Source organism: Amblyomma maculatum, chromosome 10, assembly GCF_055883805.1.
Source record: "Amblyomma maculatum isolate TAMU_Amacu chromosome 10, ASM5588380v1, whole genome shotgun sequence".
NCBI classification, from domain to species: domain Eukaryota; kingdom Metazoa; phylum Arthropoda; class Arachnida; order Ixodida; family Ixodidae; genus Amblyomma; species Amblyomma maculatum.
The window spans coordinates 36,932,644-36,956,022 of record NC_139353.1 but is presented as its reverse complement, the minus strand read 5'-3'; the positions used below and the strand labels follow the sequence as shown (position 1 = coordinate 36,956,022).

Below are 23,379 nucleotides of genomic sequence, written 5' to 3'. Positions count from 1 at the left end.
TTGTTATCATCCTCGATATACATATATACATTACAAGCAAAAAAAGAAATAATTTTCTTTGGCTTTTTGACAGAAAACAAAAGCGCCGTTCGTTCGTACTGGCAGGCATTTGATTGTTTTTTATTTTTGTTTGCGCCTACCAGGATAGATGATAACAATCATAACGTTCCCTTACAATGGAGTTATTTGTCACTTTATGCTTTGAGGCAATAAACAACCTTTTAAAAAAATGTCAAAGTACTCGGTAAAAAGACGCACTGCTCTCTGATTTCTTTCGCACTTCTACACATTTCTTGGCGGTGTGACACATTTTCTCACTCTACATCTGGCGCCACCATAGGGCGCCACTGCCGCTCTAACTAGCTCTTGCTTTCTCTTCGTCGATCGCGGTTTTGAGGTGGTGACAGAAGCCACGTGTTGTAAAGAAACATAATGGCATTTATCGGTACTGATTACACCAAACAACCGCCGTTGGGCATTCCGAATGCCGAAAGCATGCGGGTTCAAGTGGCTCAGATGCTGAAAGGCATCGACAGGCAAGTGTTGGGGGGCCTATCGGGCATCTGCTGCCGGTGGTGGCCGGTGTATGCAATGTGGGAAACCATTTGCAGGTATAACCCCGAAAATCTTGGACGGTTGGAACAATACGTCAAAGTCCAAACCAGCGAAAATGTCTACGATCTGGAGGCCAACCTCGCGGTGCTCAAACTGTGAGTGAACCAGCGACGTGCTAGTACAACTGCTGTTTCGATGCTTGGCGCTTTGATGAATTGTTGTCTTTCTTTCACAGTTACCAGTTCAACCCGGCTAATTTCAACAACAGTGTGGTCGTTGCGATCCTTCTTAAGGCGCTTACGAACTTGCCGCACACAGACTTCGTGCTGTGCAAATGTCTGATCGACCAGGAAAAGGTTAGCAGACGACTGTTTTAGATTCTGTGGCTTACAGACTATGAACAACAGTTCTAAGTCTAGGAAGTCGTTTTACTTTGAATGGGACTTTCGTTATAGACGTGACTTGCTCATTCTTTCGGTGTCAAGCTATCACGCCAGTATTTTTAGTTCTGCAATTTCAGATGCTCAGCTGTAGGAAAGCGTCGAACAAAGTTAATGCAGTCAGCAACCTGTAAATCTCTTGAGTTTTGAGTCTTGAATCTGTAACAACATGCGCTTATATCGGCATAAACGCATGTTTATGTTTACAAGCGCATGTATGTAGTAAATATTGTGGCACTGAGATTACATTTGTGATGTTACATGAAAATTGTTATGCCTTGTCATGTTATGACAAATGTAGCAAGGTACAGCTATGTTGACACTGTTTTCCTTTTTTCTCAGCTTGTAGACAGCGACATTAAGCTGGCATTACACCTGCACTACCTGCTGGAAATGTGCGACTTCCCGAGGTTTTGGGTAAGTGAGGTTGGTCTCTGGACCAACAGAAAGCACCTCACTTAGCCACTTAGAAGTTGAAAGGCGAGCAAAGCAGGATAATAACGCATGGTCACATTACTCCACGTCACATGTCAATTGCTGTAATGGCTATTGAAAAGCCTCACTGCCATTCCTCTTGTTAATATCACGCTGTGCTGTGCATCATATTGTGATGATCATGTGCTGGTAATCTGTTCCGTCTTAAGTTGTGCATGAAAAGATTTGGTAGTAATTGCCTAAGGTCTTCCGAAGTGCAGCATTCTTGTAACAAAGCATGTTTGAGAGCTTTGTTGTATTCTGTTGCAGGAAGCTGTCAAGGGCAAATTGCTGCTTCAGTCCATCAGTGGATTCAATGACTGCATCAGAAAGTGTAAGTTCCGACTCCATTCGCATCCAGTGTAGCTCTGGGTACTGCATTTTCCTTCAGCTTTTTCTTACTGTTTTGTCTCCTTTAAGTAAACTGATTTCTTTGTATGCTGAAAGTGATATGAATGTTGGCAAACTGAAGACATTCAGTTTGTATCTTGAATCCTAGGTAGATCATTTTCTAGGGGCAGACATGATCATGTACACAGCAGCCACAGCCTCCATGGTGCTCTCCAATAAGGCTGCAAAATTCTTGGGGAGCACACCATGGTGTAGTGCTGCTTCTGGGGCAAGTTAAGTCCATCTTTGATGCTACTAGGAGTAGAATGTGAAGGTAATAGACAAATCATGGCACATTTTGGTCAAGTTGCGAGGCAAGCTCGCAAGTGTTTCATAGGGTGGCGGTGTTGGTTCTTTTGTTCACTGCTTGGTGCTTTTAGACCTGCAAGTGCATGCTTGAAAGCATCAATCAGAGATCATCGATTGCGTGGAGCTTATTTCTTAGTATGGCAGAATTAGTGTGCGGCATTGCATGTAGTGCATTAGCGTATTTACCCAATTCTAACACATCCTCAATTGTGACATGTGGCCAATTTCCATGTCCTGAAAAGCAAAAAAGAGAAAATAAATGTTGCAGTGCCTTCAGTTCTAACGTGACAATAAAGTAAACTTTGTGAGGCCTCAGTCACCTTTGAAAGCAGAAAAGCACTCCATTTCGTGAGGTTCATAGTCAAGTGCCTGCTCTCTTTGAAGTCACTTCATGTTAGGCCTTCTTTCTCGTCAGCTGCGTGGCCTTAACACTTAAAACTTGAGCTTGCTGTTATTGCACAAAGTCTTAGCAAGCTCTGCTATTTCCGGAAACTGCCCCGCAACCCGACAAAACCCTTAAAGGTCTGCTTGCTTTCAAAGCTCCTGTCCCTTTTTCTTTCTGCCTGTCACACATCTAAGTTTCAAAAACAACACGCACTTGAGGCCTCCTATTTGGCACATTCCTGTGCACGCAAATTCAGTTTTTTATCTTTTTCTTCTGCCTGGTGTCGTAGTGAACTCATTGTCTTTGCAAGCGTACAAGTAAGCTCAACTCAAGTTTATTGCCTTACTGACAGATAGGTACTCGTGACAGATTTCCATCATCATAATGACGTCATTGGCATTAACTTCCAACTAAATTTTATTCGGAATAACAGTCTATATAGACATAAAAGCTCTCTTGCAAAAGGAAGTACGATGTTTTTGGTTTGTGTTGTCTTTGCGGGCTTTGCGTTCACTGTGAATTGAAGACATATCACAGACCCATAGGTTACCAATCAGGATGATGCCTACAACATGATTGTGTTCCTCTCGCAGTCTTACACCATGCTTGGCAGGTGTGTATGGACACAGTCAATAGTGCGCAAGAAATTGCAAGCTACGACTATGGGATGCCAATGACAATGAGATATGACAGAGATAATTTCATTTTCATACACAGTTCTAACACACATTAGGCAAATTCTTTTTTAATACAAATAAAGGTACAAATCAGAAACTAGTGTATACAGCCAAACTCTGGTATATTGAACCCGGATAAATCGAATTTTGGTTATATCGAACTCGCAAAATATCCCGTTGAAAATCTTATGTAAAAGTATAGGAAAGCTGTGTCGTATATCAAACTCCAATTTCATCTGTCATTCGTTATATCGAACTCCGCACCACGTACTGGAAGGGGTGCACCTCCCTAAACACGATTGCATCATCCTTGGCCATTTGCCGCATGACGTTTTCAAGCCACGTGCGAAAGGAATGAAAATAGTTCAGTAACGGCTGGTCTGGAGCAGCACCACGCCCTTTCCCTAAGGGCGCTCACATCTGCGGTGATTGTTTGCCGCACACCAGCACGTGACATTTGCAAGCCATGTGCGTAAAGGAACGAGAGGGAATCGGTTTGGCAACGGCCAGTACGGAACAGATGCAGCCAGTACAGCCATGGTATTCGGGGCAAGGGAAAAGTGCAAGGGTGTGCCTAGTCTTCTGTTAAGCTTTCTCTCTCCCCTTCCTCTCTGTTTCCTGGTCTTCGTTCGCAGCAGCATGCATTAAACATGCGCTGACAAGCCAGCTCAGGCTTTGGCTCAGTCCGTGGCAGACAGAGCGTTGGGCTCTTTGACCAGTGTTTGTTGTGAACCCTCTTTGCGCAGTGGGTCACATGCAATGCGCGTCTTGTGTCGTGCTGAACATGTGGCGTAGCGTAAGCTATGGTGGCTGCGGGCGTTAAAAAGCGGCCGTGTGTGTGCGTGTGCGTGTGTGTGTGAGAGAGAGAGTCGTCCATCCTTGTCATCATGCTGAACGTGTAGTGTAGCGTTAAGAAGCGGCAGATATTTTTTGAGGGTGAGAGAGTCGTCCATTCTTGCATCTGTGAATCGATGAAAGCACACGATCAGCTGCAATCATGACACTGGCTTTTAGCATTGTTCGCTTCAAACGGCATTTGCACCTATCAGGCTTTCCAATGATTTTGTCGCAGTGGACTTCGCCCACATCGAACCAGACTTGTGCAATTAAGCCATCACGGGCCCTCTGGCAAATTCGCTCCCCGCCACCTCAGGAGCTAGCATCAAAAGTATAGTCAAAAGATAAGCATGCTGTGGCGTTATCGCTACATAGAATCTCGGTGCACTGCCAATATATGAACTGTGGATGCGGTGGCTGAAACAGAGGAACGGAGGAAATGTTTCACATGCGCTTGCGATTTCTGCCGCGGCGACGCAAAATCTGTTTTCAGCTATCGCAGCAAAGAGCGATGCAGTTTCAACACATTGGAAATTTTTCGCTCTTGTCGCTGCCACTATTTGCTCAGTTCACTCAGTCACTTGCGTGTAAATTTTTTTTTTTTAATTCTCGGGGGCAAAAGTGGAGGGTGGGTTCATTATGCGAGTGGGTTGATTACGCGACAAATACGGTATCATTTTTTACCATTGCAAGTGGCGTCTGAAGCTGTTTCGCGATCCCCTTCAAGTTCTGTATATCTGGGTTCGACTGTACGCTGTCTCTAAAATAAGGTGATAGATTCTATTCACTAACTTATGCATAATGCTTGCAAACTGTCTTTCATTATGCCCTTTGTCTATCAGCGGCAGCATGCAGCCTTACCGTTGTGTTTTTTTACACAATCTAGTTTCCTTTAAGTAGTGATAACAGCATGCGAGCATTTCTATGATGTTCATGATAGTTGCTACTCTTTTGGGCACTTCGTCTTGATAGTTCAAGTGTCAACTTTAGATTGAGTGTTGTGAGGATTGAATAGCACTGTGATCTTCAGCATCATTTAAGTTCACTTCCTGCTGTTCTTGTCATTGGTTTGTTCAGTTCTTTTTGGGCACAAGCGTGCCGGAGCCCAGCAAGAACTAAATAGAGTGCCATGCCTTCATTTGGCCATAACGTCATCTCTGCCTTTCGTCAGAGCTGCATGACCGTAGCAAGCATGCATATTGCAAGTTGTGTTTGTCCCTTGTTATGAATTCCCAAAGTAGGTGCTTACATCGTGCAAAGGTTCAAGCATGTGCTGCGTTGCACTGTGTATTATACTTGTCTGTTCTTTCCAACCTAGTTGGACAGTTCGTTTTGTTTCTGGAAAGGTAGGATTCATTACCTTTGTGAATGATTTCACATTGGGTGCTAGAAGGCACCGCAGCACCTCCATTCTGTGGAAAGTTGGTCATGGTGTTGCTTACGCTGAACAGTGGTACTGCTTAGTACTTTGTTTTTAAGGCGAAGCCTTTAATGGCTCATGACTCACCAGCACGTTCGTGCATGCATCGATAGCGAGCGTCCGTGGCACCTGTCAATCATCAGTAAGATGGTAACAGATGACGTCATCATAAGAATTAAAACCGACAATCAAACCTCCATCCGTCGGATCCCCAACCAAGCGCGTTAGCCGACTGCACCACGCCTAGGGTTGTGAAACGCACATCATAATTCTCCTTGTTTAACCGTGAGGAAGTGGAATCAAACCTCCATCCCTTGGACCCCAGTTGAGCACTTCAACCAACTGCGCCATGCCCGGGGTCGTGAAACGCGCATCATAATTCTTCTTGTTTACCACGAGGATGACGGTAGTGATGACAGTGGCGCTGCAGTTGCTGACAGTGACAATGATGGCATTAGCAATGATAATGAGAGCAAACGTGATGCACCGTGTGCACCATCAACACTCCAGATTTCGCATTTCTGCAGTATAGATTCCACAGTAGTCTCGGAATTTTTCATTTCATAAAGCACAGTTGCATGGCTACAAATGCATTGGAGCCATCCGGAGCAGTGGCTGTTGTGATGATTGCTCAAGAGAGCAGCGCAAACACAGGACAAATAGAAGAATGAACAAAACAGGCGCTGTCCTGTGTTCGCACTGTTTCTTTTTAAGCAATGTTAACTAGACCGCAACAACACTCTCGTGAGCCACTGTAATAAGCAACTGTTTGCATAGCGGTGCATTAGAATCTTCGTGACGATGATGCCATTCTGTGTAATCACAGCTAGAAGGTATGGCAATGTGGTTCGGCCCCTTTCACCTCAGGCTGCGAGTTCTAGTCATTTGCTGGCTTCTCCAGCTCCCACTTCGAGAAAACTCACCTAGTGTTCATGTGTTCGCCATAAAGTTTTTGCGCTAACTTCATCTACCTTGTGCAATTATAGCTTTAATTTTGTAGTGACCTGTTGTCTTCTCTTTGACAGTCGTCTGCTATGTGGTGAACATGACGTACCAGCACATTGATAAGGCCCTGCTCTCAGACTTTCTGGACGTGAGCGGTGAGTAGTGGTGCCGGTGGCGTACATTATGCGCGATGTGTAACGGCTGCACGCGCCCCGCAGGCTCTGAGCTCCAGATGTGGATTCAGCGTAATGGCTGGCAGGACTTGGGCAACGGATCAGTCTTTGTGGCCAACCAGGAGGAGATTGTCAAGACCAAGAACATCACCGAGAAGATTGACTTCGAAAGTGAGTGATACTATGGGTTGGTCCACTTGGAACTTTGTAGCGCATTTTTGGCGTTATTTGGTCATTGATTTTGATGGCATCCTGAACACACAGAGGTAAGGTGACGGGATAGCAAATCATTCTTATTAAGCCTACTCTATTTACTCGAATGTAACGCAAGGGGCGGCTTTGCACATTGCCCAATGAGAAAAAAAAAGTAAAACTACGAGTGTAGCGTGAGATAAGCGCTTGAAAATTTACCTTTGATAGACATTACGGACATTGCAACCTAGTAAAAAACGCTCATTCTTCGTCATCATCGGAGGCCGAGCTCTCGTAAACCGAGTCTTCCTTTTCACTCTCGTCCTCTCAGACGATTCGAAAGCTCATCATCTGCCACCCACGTAAAGCAGATTAGTAAAGTCTAGCTGTCGAGCTGCCGCAGAATTCTTGATTTCTTCTGTCATCGGAGTAACTTTTTTGAGGCGAGCATCGTATCGTGTATGGTGCGTTGCCGTCGTGCAAAATGCAATAATAACAAAAGTATAAATGCGCTAATCCACTGCGAAAGATGCAACAAGTGCGTGATCAAGGGGACAACGTGATTCTGAGCCCACGAGCAAAAAGCACGACGTTTTTACTTTGGATGGATTAGGATTTGGCTCTCCTGGTACCCATGTTACCAACATAACATCGTAAAACCGCAGAAACCAAAACCGAGGGGTGGTAGATTCAATATGGCTGCACCCTAGCTCTGCTTTAGGCCAGCCAAATCACAGTATTCAATTATAACGCGAGGGTACACTTTGACAGCCAAAAATCATGAAAAGAACTCTCGTTGCATTCGAGTAAATACGGTACATGTCAACTCGTCGAGTGAAAAACACTTTGGACAAGATGAAAATTACACACTCACCTCAGTGTAGCCACATGGTGTTACAAGAAATTCAGCCTTGCCTTGCTATTTCCTCAACACTGTGTCGCAAAGCAATTACCCAGCAGTCATTAATTCAGTGCATCAGCAGTTACCGTATTTACTCGCATAATGCTCGCACTTTTTTTTTCGCTGAAAATTGATGCTAAGTTGGGGGGTACAATAATTATGTGGGGAAAATTTTCGAGCAAATGTTTTGAAGCGCTGAAAGTAAATTTAAATAGGTGTGATCGGGATTCTTAGGCCAGCTATTGTAAATATAACCAAAACATTACTTTCAAGCAGAACTTACCCTTGTTATAAAAGTACAGGGTCGGCAAAAGCTCAAATCGCAAAAAGCACAAAATGGCGATATGCGGAGACATCTCGCAAAATGGCGACGCCTACTATCATCATGGAGGTATAACTAGCATATTTTATGATGATGATGATCTACCCTAGCACGCTATCGCCGCCTGGTAGCGCGTGCACACAATTTGGCCAGCTAGGTTCAGTAGCGCTCCAAAAATGGCGCTTGTTACTCTAGCTGACAACTCTCGCGTTGGCAATATTGGTGGTGCAATGATTATGCGAGGAAAAAGAAATTTCAATTTTTGACGCTCAATGTTGGGGGTGCGAGCATTATGCGAGTAAATACGGTATGTTTAATTCGCTGTTTGCAGGAAGCTGTGTGTGATAAACTGAAAACTCGATGTACTGAACTTCGCAGGACTACCAAGAATAATTTGTCTTGTTAATAACATTAAAACATTCATCGTTCAAAGAGAAGTCTTTTTTAAAGGGGGCGCATGTGTAGACAAGACAGTCATGAAACAGGAGCATCACAAAGAGTTTACTGATTATTTATAGAAAGCAGTGGTTTTCTTCTAATACCGTATTTACTCGAATGTAATGCGAGTTTTTTTCCAAGATTTATTCCGCTTAAAGCCTACCCTCGCGTTATAATCGAATACTGCTCTTCGAATGGCCTAAAGCAGTGCCGCGGTGCAGCCATTGCGAAGCTATCAGCTCGGTTTCGGTTCCGCAGTTTTGCTATCTTATGTTGGCAACATGGGTACCACGGAAGCCAAATTAGGCCAAATCCCCACCCATCCAAAGCCAAACCGTTCTTTGTGTTCGTTGCAATCTTGCGCTCAACGCGTGGTGTTCTTGTGGCGTCTTTCACAGTGTTGATTCAGTGCACACGATGGCAACGCGTCGTGCTCAGTACGATGCTCGTTTTAAGAGAAACGCGATCTTGTTAGCTGAAGAGCTCGGGAATTCTGCTGCAGCTCGAAGACTTGATCTCAACGAGTCAACCATCTGTGGGTGGCGGCTGCAATGGCAGGGGCTTTTTAAATGTGAGCCTGACCGCAAAGGATTTCGTGGGCCTCGCCACGGCCATCACGTCGAGCTGGAAAAAAAAGTGGCGGACTTTGTTATCGAGCAGCGCAACCGTCTCATGGGAGTCAGTGTCGAGCTGATCCGTTGGAAGGCTAGAGACGTTGCTCGGGAAATGGGTATACCCTCGGAGAAGTTCACGGCATCTCGTGGGTGGGCCCAACTGTTCATGAGAAGGAATGGATTTTCTCTGCGGTGAACAACATCAATACGGCAGAAGTTACCGGGAGACTTTAAAGAAAAGCTGCAGGAATTTCAGCGCTATGTGATCAACTTGCGCCGTTCGTCGAATATGCCATTGGGGCATATTGGTAACGCCGACCAGACTGCGGTGTATCTGGACATGCCGATGGCCACAACTGTTCACAGTGTAGGTGCCCCAGAAGTCCGTATTAGGACCACTGGGAACGAAAAAACGAGGTTGACGGTGATGCTGGCGTGCCTAGCAGATGGCCCCAAGCTGCCGCCACACATAATTTTTCGGCGCAAGACTATGTCGAAGGAGGTGTTCCCGAGGAATGTTATCGTCTGCTGCCAGGAGAAGAGGTGGATGAAGGCATCGCTGGTGCTCGACTGGATTAAAACCGTGTGGTGCCGTCGACCAGGCGCGCTTCTTCACTCAGCATCAATCCTGGTGTTGGAGTCATTTCGCGGACACCTGACTCATGATGTGAACAAGAGACTGGAGAATACAAAAACTCACCTTGTAGTTATTCCCGGAGGCATGACCTCTGTGCTGCAGCCACTGGACGTCTGTCTGAATAAACCGTTCAAGGACAGGGTACGGAAACTGTACAACGACTGGATCCGGGAAGATCAGACTCTGACGCCCTCCAGCAGAATCAAGCGACCGTGCGCTTCTCAGATAGCTGAGTGGGTGTCTGCCGCGTGGTACAGCCTGCCTCACGACATGGTCGTTCGTTCGTTCAAGAAGTCCTGCATATCCAATGACCTCGATGGCACAGAGGATTACATGTCTGGGAGGTCAACAGCGAAAAGGAGGACTCTGTTTCCAAGAACTCTGAGTCCGAAAGCGAGGAAGGTGAATAAACATGTTGGCCACAATGTTCATTAAAGGTATGTTGTTTTGCGTCTGTAAGCCTCCCGTTATATTCGTGGTTTTATTTTTTTCCCACTGGGCAGCATGTAAAGTCACCCCTCGCGTTACATTCGCGGTCGCGTTACATTCGAGTAAATACGGTAGGTATGGCACAAAACCCCCCGGGACGAACCCTGCGACATTGCTTTCATGTAGACAGCATTGTGCGCATCGTTGCAATGTCTGATGAGCGCATAAAGCTTGTCAATAGAGGCCAGAACTGCTGCGATGGGTGCAGCTTTTTGTGCTTGCTCTTTGCAAGGTCGTCATCGTCCTGCTGATTGTTAGGAACACTAAGGACATTGTCATCCAGGGTCAGATCTACTGACATCAAAGCTGCTTCCTTGCACTCAGCCTTTGTCGAAAGTTAGTCTGGTCTGTGGGAATCTTTTTGATGACTGTGTTTCACGAGTATCTGGCACTACTGTCATCCATCTGCTGTTCAAGGCATCCTGAGTGAAGTTGCACTCTTTGTCTTTGCCATTTCCTGAGAACGGCAACCTCGGTTAGGGCAGCTACTCCACGGGCCGTTGTCTATGGGAAAGATAATGTTTTGATCATCCTTTTACATCTGATCATTGGGCTTAATGAGTCGTTTGGAGACAATCCATGCCATTCATGCCTACTATTTACTGGAATGCAATGCGAGTTTTTGTTGTTGTTTTTTCAAGATTTTTGACTATCAAAGTCTACCCTCTCATTATAATCAAATACTGTGATTCGGTTGGCCTAAAGCAGCGCCGGGATTCAGCCATATTGAATGCGTGACTACTTGGTTTAAGTTTGAGCAATTCTGCAATGTTGTGTTCGCAACGCGAGTTTCAGGGAAGCCAAATCAGCCAGATAATAATAATGCACTCAAAGTTGAAATGTTCCGCTTTTTGCTCATAGGCTCAGAACCACGTCACCTTTATAGCGCACTTGTCGCATCTTTTGCGTTGGATTAGTGTAGTTACTTCTGTTGTTATCGCATTTCGCATGATGGCAACGCGTCATGCTCAGTATGATGCTCGCTTCAAAAGAAAGCTATTCTGGTAGCAGAAAAAATCGGAAATTTTGTGGCAGCTAGACAGCTAGATATTAACTACTCTACCATACATGAGTGGTGTATGCAGCGGAAGGCGATTTTTAAAAGTGAGCCTGACCGCAAAAGCTTCCAACGACATCGTCTGGGAGAACGAGGGTGAAAAGGAAGACTCTGTTTCCGAGAACTCTGCCTTCGACGACGAATGAACGTTTTTGATGAGATTGCAAAGGCCACAATGTCTATTCAAGGTACTTTTTCAAGCGCATATCTTGCATTACATTCGTGGTTTTATTTTTTCCTATTGGGCGGCAGTATGCAAAGTTGCACCTCGCGCCACATTCGAGTAAATACGGTAGTTTACCCCGTACTCTCACTGTAGAGTAGGACATTGTTCAGGCAGTAAGGGCTTGCGTATTTCCTATTGATTAGTGGCTTTAGCCTTTTTGTGTCCACTAAATTGCGGGAAGAGGCGATCGATGCCCAGATACAGGATTTATTTCTTGTGGCCCTTCTCTGCTGACAAAAGCAGGCCCTCATAGTGGCATTGAAAATGACCCCCCGCCTTCTGTAGAAGCTTATTGTACCAAGAGACACTTCTTTGTTCCACAGCCATTTCTTCTTGGGGTTGCATTGACTTCAAAGTCTAAGTCTCAGATATTTCCTTGTGGCAGCAAGCTGTGACTGTTTATGAAGCTTTGTGATATTGCGATTTTCCAAAATGGTCACAGTGGTCAGCAGCACAGTCCCATTCTGTTTGCACACATTGATCCGCTTCTTGCAGAATGTCCATTTTCTCCCGTGGTGAAAAATGTCGCTGATTGCTCTTATTAGGGTACTAGCAAAGCTTGTGGTCGTGCACCTCATCTCTGCCCTATGCAAAACATGGCAGCACAGTCGAAGACGTGCATCCGCAAAACCACAAGAACTTACAAGTAGACAGTGAGGCTTGGAGGCTCAGCATTTTTGTGCTTTGCTCAAGTCTGTACTAGCAAAGCTTGTGGTCGTGCACCTCATCTCTGCCCTATGCAAAACATGGCAGCACAGTCGAAGACGTGCATCCGCAAAACCACAAGAACTTACAAGTAGACAGTGAGGCTTGGAGGCTCAGCATTTTTGTGCTTTGCTCAAGTCTGCATGAATCTGTTAACATACCCTGTGACAGTGCGCTGGAGGGTTGGTCATCAAGGACCCCTCTCGGATTTGCTGGCTTGGCACCGCTGCCCGCAAGAATTGCCCAAGAAGGCAACACACAGTGGCAAGGACATTTTCTTGCCAGGCTGGAGAACATGTGGATGAGTGGCTAACCAAATACTGGCGAGTGACCAAATGTAACGGCTGAGATGCCACTGTCGAGCTGGCAAATGTGATTTGCTTTTCGGATGGTGCCACTTTGACAATGTTCACAACTGCCAACTCTTCCGAATTTTTCATAAAATGTGCGAATTTCTATCACTTTTACTCTTTTAACGAATCTTGCGTGAAATCATGCGCAAAGTATTTTATTTGTGAAAAAAAAAAATGCAAAAATTTATTAACACTACAACATGGTACCCTTCACTGCCATGAAAAGGCAGCTCATATTCATGATATTGTAGCAGTCCGGCGGTCGGTTTGATGTACGATTGGAGTAAGACCGACGGTCTCTGCACTGATGGTAAGCAAACTGTTGATAAATCTGGTCAGGTCTTGTCGCGGGGGGTCCAGGTCGTCGCAGCAGGCGAAGTCGGTGACATTTGCTCACGTCGGTGGGCACGCACATGCATAGGCTGGAAGAGCATATGCTTCGTCTGTGAAGCCAGTGGGCTGGGCAAGCTGCTCGCATCGTGACATCTCATCCCAAACAATTTCATGGATGGCACAAGGGAGGCTTTGACATGGAGATTCTTCGATACTGGTCACGGTTGTGACATTTGCCAGCCGCTCAAACTTCGGTGTAATGCGGCGAGTCTTGAAGGTCTCGAATGTCCGGCAGTGTCGAATAACGTCGGAGACTGAACTCAAGTTATTCTTGGCAATGAGAAGGTGGTAGAAATCTTCCCTTGAGCAGATTGCCTACTTTAGGTTCCTCAGTCATCCGGCTGTCTACGGTCTTGCATAACTGAGCATTACCTCGGTGTAGGTGGCACACACTTCTCCTGGCTGCGTGGGCCCTCTGAGCAAGTGTCGGCCTGTTTCTTCTTCACAGCCAGGTGTCGGAAACATTTCTTGATGGCTTCGACAAAACTTTCCCAGGTGGTCAGGGAGTCCTCATTGTTCTCGTACCACATCAAGGCAGTCTGTGTCTAGATCACATTCACAAGCTTAGCTGCTGAATCCCAGCAGTTATAGCGGCTCATGCGCTCATAATGAGTGAGCCACTCATTAACATTGTCCCCCTATTGACCGGTAAAGGAACAAAGCTCTCAAAATGGTAGGGTCGCATTCGTGGCTGTCGGCCGCACATCGCCAGCCGGGGGCAAAGGGTCCCGCATTGATGTTCGGGACTGCTTGGAAGTCTGCTGCATTCTCACGGGAACGGGGGGGAGACCAGGCTCCGGCGAGGCTCCAGCAGTTGAAGATGCGTCGTGAGGGTAGGCAAACCCCGCACCGCCACCATTTTTGGGAGTTATGTTCTTATTTTCGACGGTTCTTCCCGCGATTTGCCGACTTCAATTGCCACATCGCATCCGCCGTGCCTGAGTGTATCGATGCCCGGCCTCTGCAGACTGTGCAAGAGGCCAACATGAGCCTCGAGCCATTGCTTGCGGCTGCACGGGATTTCACAGTTACCTGCCCTTTTTGTATCTGTGATGGCCTTCTGTACAAAAAAGCTTACTCAAACACCGGCACGAATTTTCTATTCTTGGTTTCTTAGAACTATTGAGTGCACTGAGTGCCAGCGGCACAAACGCACTACGTCCATGCCACAGGTCCTGCTGCATCCCGTGACTCCACCACGTGGTGCATTTGAGAGTCTTATGGGTCCCTTTCCGAGGTCATCTGGCAGAAATCGTTAGATCACGGTTTGTGCCGACTACCTCGCCCGCTACTGCGAAATGGCCACTCTTCCTTCAGCCACCGCTCACCACATGTCCAATGTCCATGTTTACTCCCATTTTGTCGTCCTGCACTATGGATTTTTGCGAGTGATCATCAGTGAGTGAGGTCGCCACTTGATGGCAGGCGTTGTGGAAGAGCTTCTTCATTTGTGCGCATCACATTTTCGACACTCCACATCATATCACCTTCAAACCAGCAATTTGACGGAGTGCACAAACCGCACACTCGTCAACATGCTCTCCATGTACATCGCATCTGACCACAAGAACTGGGATACCATACTTCAGTTTATAATGTTTGCCTTCAACACTGCAACACGCAAGACAACCGGCTGCAGCCCGTTCTTTCTTCTATATGCTCGTGCTCCTCAGTATTGTCTAGACACCATTTTTCCTTACTCCATCCATGACGAACCGTGCATCGCCAAAACTCTTTGTCAGGCCGAAGAAGCTTGCCGTCTTGCCTATTTGCAACTTTCGCTTTGCAAGGGCGGTCGAAAACTCAGTACGACAGCCGGCATCGCTATGTGTCTTACGCCCTTGGAGACTTAATGTGGTTTTGGCGACCTCTCCGGAAGCGTGGGTTAGCGTTGGCACATTACACTAGCCCTTATGTGGTCGTCGACCACATCAATGACTTGAACTACCGGATAGCACGCATGACCACTAGTGGTCGTTGCTCAGCCACAACGGAAGTCACCCATGTTGCCCGGATGATGCCGTGTCACTCCCATGAGAATGGCTAATTACCTCGCCTGGGGAGCTTCGGCTGTCCGGGGGGGAAATGTAGCAGTCCTGAAGAAGATTAAGAGGACAGCACAAGACAAGGAGAAAGACGTTGGGAAAGACTGTCGTGCCGGACGCGCAGCCGTTGACCAGCTGAGCTCCCTGCCTTCTCGCCCTGTTCAGCGCTCCGACATCGAAACCCCTGGCGTAAAAATATCATCAGCTGCTGCATCAATGGGGTGACTTCTATCCTGTACTTTGGGGGACACGAATTCATATCCAAAATGCGATACCGCCTCTGCCACGCTTCCATGAGGCCTGTGCAAACCTTTATTAGCTTGTTTAGACTTCAGCGTTGGCACAGATTTTTGTGCAACCAACTGCTGCATCCGTCAGAATGTGATGCCAATTTTTTAGGAGTAGTGGCTTCGCAGTGAAATGGCAGGCTGAAAGCCATGACAGTACTCCCAAGCGTTTTTGAAATCGTACTCGTCAGAATTTTCATGCTTTTTGCTGTCTAAGAAAGGGAACAAGTTTGGAATTTGTACCATATGTGCCTGTGCTGTGATGTGAACATTTCTCATGGTCAGATATCTGATGCCAAGTCTGACATCAAGGTCTACATCGGACAGGCAGCCAAGCCTGGCAAGTTTCGTGCAGAATGCCTCTTCATGGCGCTTTCAGTTAAACGCAACATCCCACTGAGTGCAAGCAGTCATGCTGGATCACTTTTTCTGAAAATGTTCCCCAAAAGTGAGGAAGCCAAAGGCTGCACTTGTGGATGAATGAAGACATCGATTGTTCGGGAAATGGCCACGAACATCGCGACTCCTTTGCTAGATGCCCTACAATAGCAGGCATTTTCAATTGCTGTGAATGGCAGTAACTGTAAGGGAACACCACTTTGGCCTGTTGTGGCAAAATATTCAGTTAAAGAGACCAGTAGAGTTGAAAGCCACCTTCTTTGCTGGACAGTCCAAGGAGAAGTGTCGAGACACAAGTTTTGAAGTATGAAGATGGAGTCCCGAAGTTTGTTTCTTGAAAACCTGTTGGCTGTGTCGTCGGCCAAAGCCTGTGTCATGGTTGGGAAGAAAAACCGGTTTTCTACAGAATTGCTAGAGGCTTGACGAGGTTTTATTGGGGTTGGTTGCTCGTTCCATCTCATGAACTTGGTCGCCCAAAAAGGAGCTTGGTGTCTTCTACTTAAGGGTTGATGAGGCCTGAGCTGGCATTTTTTTCGCAAAGAAAAACTCGAAACTGAAACATTGGCTTAAAGAATTTCAACAATTGCATGACATCGAGTTCAGGAAAACGTTGAAGCATTTGCGGACACATTGACTCTCTTCTGGGGAAGTTTTTGAAGCAGCTCCTAGGCCAGTGGGTACCACGTCTTGGAATTTTTGCTCAAACAAAGCAGTGCAAGCAGGGAGAGCTTCTTTCTGGAGTCCGACAAGTTTCCTTAGATTTCCCTGCAGACCTCCCCCTAAAAAATTTCAAGAGGTGCACTTTGAAAACTGAGAGGAGGAAGCTGCGTTTTAAACCAAATAATGACAGCACAGCAGACACCTTCAGAGGAAAAAAGCGAAAGCACAGATATGCGCTGCGCTTTTCTAAGTACTCGCAGACTGTGACTAGCAGCTTACCTGTACTCACTTATGGGGCTGAAACATCGAGGCTAACGAAAAGGGTTCTACTTAAGTTTAGGACAACACAGAGGGCTATGGAAAGAAAAATGGTAGGTGTAGCATTATGAGATAGGAAACGTGCAGAGTGGGTCAGAGAAATAACTCAAGTTGCTGACATTCTAGTGGGAATCCAGAGGAAGAAATGGGCATGGGCAGGACTTGTAGTGCGAAGAGAGGATAACCGATGGTCGCTTAGGGTGACAAACCGGATTCCAAGGGATGGAAAGCGTAGCAGGGGGCGGCAAAACGTTAGGTGGGCGGATGAGGTTAAGAAGCTCACAGGGGTCAAGTGAATGCAACTAGCACAGGACCCGTTTATAATTGGAGGAATATGGGACAGGCCTTCACCCTGCGGTGGGTCTAGTCTGGCTGATGATGATGATTATTTTCGAATGCAGTAAAGCCTTGTTAATAGAGCTCTCGGGGAAAATGTTGAAATCATTCGAGCTTGAAATATAGAATAGCCCTAAATACTCTCCATAACCATTTGCATCACTGCAGTATTATGTAATAAACACCTGGAATAATATTTTGTACACAGTTGAGACAAAAGCTTTGTGACACCAAAGGTGTTTTGCGGAATCGTTAACTGCTTTTTTTTGCTCACACTGTCAGAAATGTCGTAGCTCAGTTGCTCCAAAATCACTAATACCTCCATGCCCTTTTATAGTGTAACGCCGTAGCAGTGATGCCTTGTTATAAACAGCCCCTTTGCTTTATGGAGATACCTCACTGCGCCAACTCGTGTGATGAAGCATCCTCAGACTGCAGCGGTGCAGCATACTCTAAGAGCAGAGGCAGCGCTTAGACGCAAGAAAGTAAAATATGAGTGGGCATTAGAACGGCGTGACACCATCCTGAAATGAATTTGAGAGACCAGTGGCGTGCACTGCAGTGTTTGAAACTGTGTGTCTAGTGACGTCATAGTCACAGAAAGTTGTCCCCCAGTATAACGAACTTCAAGCCCGAGGGGTGAGTTGGTTGGTATGCAGTTAGAAAGGTGGGCGGTCAGCCTGAGGGATGGGCGGCAGAACTATTGCCGCCCACCGTGGGGAGAACACTGCTCCTCCACAAGCTTCCAAGAACCCTACACCGACCCCAAAGTCTGCTGCACACATTCCCAAGACTGCTGCAAACGTTAAAAAAATAAAACATCAATGGCACTGGACCCTCACCAAAGAGAAAAGAAATTCATCCTGCACCACAAGTGAAAAAAACTGAAACTTCGTTCAGAAAAATCTGGAGGAGCCAATCATGTTACCCACGAAGAGCGTATATATATATATATTCATTGGCACTACGCAAGGCATCATGTCTTTTCCGCAGAATGTTATACCGCTTTTTGAGAAGACAAACTGCCTTCTCCAGGTACAGGCTGCTCAGATTCATGTACTGAGGGGGCCGCTTGACTCGCCTCTCGAGGATCTCCTGAGAAGATCTGTGCTGCTATCTCAAGGGATGTCATTCGTTGCTGGAAGTTTCCTACCAAGCTGCACAGAATCAAAAAGATTACAAAGACCTAATCATCGGCAGCACAACCTACTTTGTTGTTGAGACACTATGCACAAAATGAAAAGAGCAGTTCGTCTATGCTGCAGCATGGGATTATATTTGGCACAAGTTACAAGTGTCCCCCTCCCCTCCTCGTTCTTCCCTTGTGCCGTGGCTCTTCCCTGTGTCATTCACCAGATCACTTACTATGGACTCTGCTGGAATCAAGATATTGTGTCCCATTGTGAAGCCCTGTATGACAACTTATGCCTTGTTACGTTTCTCCACCGAGAAGTGGGACAGCTGACGCGGCCACCGCATAGCAACAGGCAGAACCGCGAGCGGATCGGCCATTTCGACGCCGTTCATCGGCCGCGCAACGCTTCCTCCCGCCGACAAGTCTCAGCGTGTTCCTGCCACGCGCCAAATGTGTGTGCGTGCGTGTGTGTGCACAAGCTGGCCAAGCCTGGAGATCGAGGGAAAGTGCGTCGCCCTCTCCTGTCTGCAGGAGGTGGGGGAGATGAGGTCGGAACACCTGCGCATTCGTCGTGAACCAACATGTTTGGCTCTCCCTTTCCTGTGAGGGTTTACCCTTTCCCCGTGAACTGGAAAAACTATAAAAAGCAGCGGCCGACTCCGCTGGGAGAGAGACTACTTTGACGCGCCGTTGGCACGACGCTAGACACCAGCTGTGTGAGAGTGTCTGTATTCTCTCCGGGTCAGCTTCTCTGCCCGTATCTTCATGATGTTGCAGTAAAGGTTGTTTCGTTAGTAAACGCCTCGTCTTTGCTGGCACCTTTGATGCCGTCCGCCGTCCACGGAGCCGCCAGGCCAACGCTACCGTGGGGCCGCGCGCCGCAGCGGTACGCAACCCCGGCACTCGCGCACCCCAAACGTAACAGCCTGCGGACAGTGCTCCTATAAATGGTGTTTGCCCATTCGTACCCTTCCTTTGAGACTGGCAGTCATCTGTGCCTGGATTACTTGTTCTTACACAAGCATTGTCCACAAGGCCATCATTGGTCGTTCTATGATGGCCGCTTTGACCCTGCCTACAATGACTGCTACCACGAGTGTGCTCGCGACTCTCCACACGTATCATGATTTTGCTACCCCGTGGCTAAATTTTGAGCTAGATTTATCACCCAATACGCAGCGCAGAAGTTTACAGCCTGCCCTTTCCGTCTCTTCGGGCCCCCAGACGACTCCCCGGCATCTGACTGCAGCGCTACTTCCCCCTACTCAACTCTCTTGACACACTTTCTCCTGGATCACTGCCACTAGAAAATTAGTGGGTACAGTCACAGGATCTTCGATATTACCAATTCATCCGTCCATCTTTAGAAGTGCCTTTAAGTGTGAGTAGCGAGCGTCATGGTCTTAGTGGGCATTGGTGCCTCAGTGTTGGTAGAGTTTAGCCAGCGTCTTTTAATGGTTGTGTAACTCCCGCCAAAGTTTGGTTTGGGAGACAAAAGTTAAAGGTCGCCCAGGCGGTACATGGTATGGTGGCACTCGAAATCTTGCTTTCACGCTCGTGTTATATTCCACCTATTAATTACTTTATGTGGAATCGACGTCCAATGTTCACTGGAGATCGTAATAGTAGTCCGCCAGCCACTTATGTGGAGCAAGCGCTAGGGCCATCGAGCACCCTATAAAGTGTTGCCAGCAGAGCCACAGCTGGCAACTTTAATATTGTCAGAAACTATGGTGTGCTCATTAACCTACAACTTGCATGTGACCATAGAGCAGGGCGCAGTACATGGCACACGGATTCGTACTGTGCTTGGGTTCCTTGCTTGGCTCGCTCGACTTAACACATGTTCAACATTACCTTATGTTGTCCTGTGGTATGCTGAGCACTAGCCAGCATGAGATTTTATTGGAGGGTTTAATGTATGGCTATTTGTTTGAGGCTGTAGCCGACAAACACACAAAAATGTTGTGCTGGTTGCTGCCATGCGCAGCAACTTTTCTGAAGCACTTTGCATTTAATTTCGCTCACGATTGTTGAACAGCAGGTATTGTTTTCATTTGCTCGTCTTTCGAGTTTATTATTGTGCATTTTGGTGGGCATAGCTTCACAGTTTCACCAGCATAATTTTGCTATTTGCAAATTGAAAATGCTATGACACGGAGCCGCTAACTCTGTTGACCTTAGAGAATAACACCTTTCTGAATTATGACTTGCTTAGGTATGCATTACAGCACTATACTGAGGCCCTTGTCTTTTTTTTTTTCCCCTTCAACTTACCCGTTGCCATCATTGGCTGTATACATGTGCGAAATCAAACTCAATTCCTCGCGCAGAATGAACAACTTATTCACGTGCTGTCACATAATGGTAGCAGTACTAGTACTAGTAGTAGTAGTAGCAACAGTAGCAGTAGTAGACAACTAGGGCAAAGCTTTGAGTGAATACTATACCACGAAAGGCACAGACACAGAACAAGAGCTGGCAGTGGTTGCGACTTCTTGAATACACTGGCTGGGCATTTAGCGCGTCGCTGCTGTCAAGGTTGTAGTTTCTTTCCCAAGTGAAAAAAAAAATGTAAGTAATCGAAATTACAGAAAGAATGAAATGTAACGTCGCTTTGGAGACGGCCGAGGCAATGGTTTGTTCGTTAAATACAATGGGAGCCCTTAGGGTTTCGTTTAAACTGTTGGGCAGTTTTCCAGAGACAACTTCCCCATTCAGTATGAATCCATAGTACCGGACGATGTCGATGATGTCAAAATATTTCTCGCAAGCGCGCATATTTTTAGAATTAAATAAGAGTCCACCAACGTCTTTATAGGGGATGCTGCATGTCCCATTTTTGTAAGAGTTCTGTGTGAGACAGGAAACAAGAAAGCAACACTTTTGTTGTTGCTCTTTTAACAGTAGCGGCAGCCTCTCTAGTAACAAGTTGACGTCATGATTCACAAGAAGCAATCCTCGTTGTGTGTAAACGTAGTGATCGCTGGCCTTGTGCTGAGAACTGAATTTGCAGCACTCACCTCATCCTGAGCAGGCATTGTATCAAGAATTTGTTGCATACCTAGACGCAACTCAAGAACAAACATTCCTTTTAGCCTGGAACACTGTAGGATGTCAAATCCCTTCAACCACCCGTAGACTAAAACTTATCTTTTGCACGCATCTGATGAGAGATAGTTACAAACATGCTGCATTTTATGCAGACATTTAGAGTAACTGTCGACATCAAAAGTGACAAAAATGCTTTTCTGCACGCAGGTGTTGAAGCTATCATGGCTAGTTGTCGCTGACCGTCATATGAAGCAGCATGGCCACAAGCTGCAGCCTGTGGGAGCACCTCGGACATCTGCAACTTGATTTTTTTTTTTACTGTGCTGTGAATTTCATCTGTTGTGGTGCACCAAATACATGCGTGAATTGCACGCCAAAAGTTAATGATTGTGTGTGACCAAATCTTGACGCTGTGCATGAAACAGTGTCCCTGACTTGCTTCGAACCCTCAAATAACTATGACTAGTGTGACATCATGACGCTGACAGCATACCATGCGCCAAACCGGTCGTTTTCAATGGTAACAATCACTTCAAGCATGTGTCTGTCCACCTGCTTTTAATCATAAAGAGCTAACCACACACTATAGCTAACATAGGCTTTCATATTCTTTTATTTCATGTCTTTTCATGGCTTATGTGAAATAAAAAACTCTTATCATTCTCCAGGTCTCCTGTTGATAAGACATGCTGTGCTCATATAAACACTGCAAAACTTAATGCTGCAAACATTCTCATGTTGAAATTTCATAAATGAGAAGACACCAAATTTTCGTTGTGCATGCTGTCTGTGGAATGCTGTGTCTTACGTTACTCAACATGAATAGCCGCGCAAATTGTGTGAAAAGGCAGTAACTACAATATCTTCTTGTGTCTAATATCGGTTTCCATTGGGTGAACAGGAGCACTTTTGGCTGCCCTAAAAGTGCTCTCGCGAGTTTCAGCGCCTACCAGTGGTCGAACAGGAGCAGTAGCGTTGTGTTCTATTGGCAGAGGAGGCGCGCTTTTGGGGTCCCGGGAGCAGCCGAGAGCAGTCCTCAATGCTTCGTCGCCAGCGGCGGAGTACAGAGAGAACGGAGGAAGTCACGTGACCTTCTTGATGTCACTTCTGGCACGGCCGGTCGAGAAAAATGGCGGAAGACGGCAGCGGTGGCATTCGGCCGGCAGATACGGGCAACGCAAGCGCGGGAAAAGTTTGATCACATGACGCCTGACGTCACGCACTCCGCCTCGGTACGCTGCTCTCCGAGCAGCGTGAATGTTCCGTTGGGGAGACGAGAACGCGCGTCCCCAGTGTTCTCGTGCGCTGCTCTGGCTGCTCGTTGCTCTTGCTCCTGTTCGCCCAATGGAAACCGGTATAACATGCACCCCCCTACCAGGCTTTTGCATCGCATTAAAGGGACACTGCGACACTTTTTGCAAAAACACGGGATTTCAGTGGCATAAAAACATTTTTCAAGCCACGAACTCAAATATCTAATTAAATTGAGGCAGAAACAAGCGCCAATTGTCTTTTTTTTACCTGAAATATGTGACCGGCACCTTAAGACGCTGCCAATATGCCTCCTGCACGACGCTGTTTGTAGATTGCAGCCGTCATAGCTCTCTGCTATGTTATAAAAGCTGTTGTGGCAACCTAGAGTGACTATCTGGGTCTCGTATGTATACACAACAGATGCGGCCGCAAACGACGTAGCATCAACGAAGTGAAGGCTAGCCATCAGCATCTACTGGCATTGAAATCTGGCTCCGGTATGTAGAACAGCATTTTTGCAAAGCTGGATATCATTTAATAGCCAAAATTAGGTGGATGTGTGGGAACATTTCTACGATGAAGCACTTCTAACAGTAGATTTCAGACTCTGCGACTAGATTCAGGCATGCCTAATACAACAAGTGACAAAATCCATTGAGATGTTTTCTTGTGGCATGCGGCTGCAATGGCTTGCGGCATGTGAAGAGTACACTGTGTATTTTTGATTGTGGTGTATAGGGACCGGGCAGCTGAACGGGTGGCGCCGCCTCTCGGTGCATCGCTCAATCGCCGGAATGCGCCGGCGCATTGGAGGGTACTGTTTGTCGTTGGTTTGTGTGGAAATTGGAAATCCTAAGGTTTAGATGACGTTATGCCTGAATATATCCCCAAGAGAACAGAAAGTTGGGCTAGTTAATTGTGTGAATATGTCCAGTGAAATGAAGTCTGGTCGAACAAGG

The 23,379-nt window shown here is 46.5% G+C and overlaps 1 protein-coding gene across 1 annotated transcript; it reads left to right on the top strand.

The window, feature by feature from the left end:
- Nucleotides 1-346: 346 nt before the first annotated feature.
- Nucleotides 347-21,550, top strand: eIF3k (eukaryotic translation initiation factor 3 subunit k). Its single transcript, XM_084582512.1, has 8 exons — nucleotides 347-536; nucleotides 612-710; nucleotides 791-911; nucleotides 1,338-1,412; nucleotides 1,740-1,803; nucleotides 6,513-6,587; nucleotides 6,651-6,776; nucleotides 21,374-21,550. The coding sequence occupies exons 1-8, from the start codon at nucleotides 433-435 to the stop codon at nucleotides 21,403-21,405; spliced, it is 696 nt and encodes a 231-aa protein (XP_084438638.1). The 5' UTR covers nucleotides 347-432; the 3' UTR covers nucleotides 21,406-21,550.
- The last annotated feature ends 1,829 nt before the right edge of the window (nucleotides 21,551-23,379 follow it).

Bases quoted from the DNA above. Each gene is read 5' to 3' on its own strand.
- eIF3k (XM_084582512.1), top strand. From the start codon at position 433: ATGGCATTTATCGGTACTGATTACACCAAACAACCGCCGTTGGGCATT. The intron at 537-611 runs GCAAGTGTTGGG...AACCATTTGCAG, and splicing joins ATGCTGAAAGGCATCGACAG to GTATAACCCCGAAAATCTTG. The intron at 6,777-21,373 runs GTGAGTGATACT...TTCTGCACGCAG, and splicing joins CGAGAAGATTGACTTCGAAA to GTGTTGAAGCTATCATGGCT.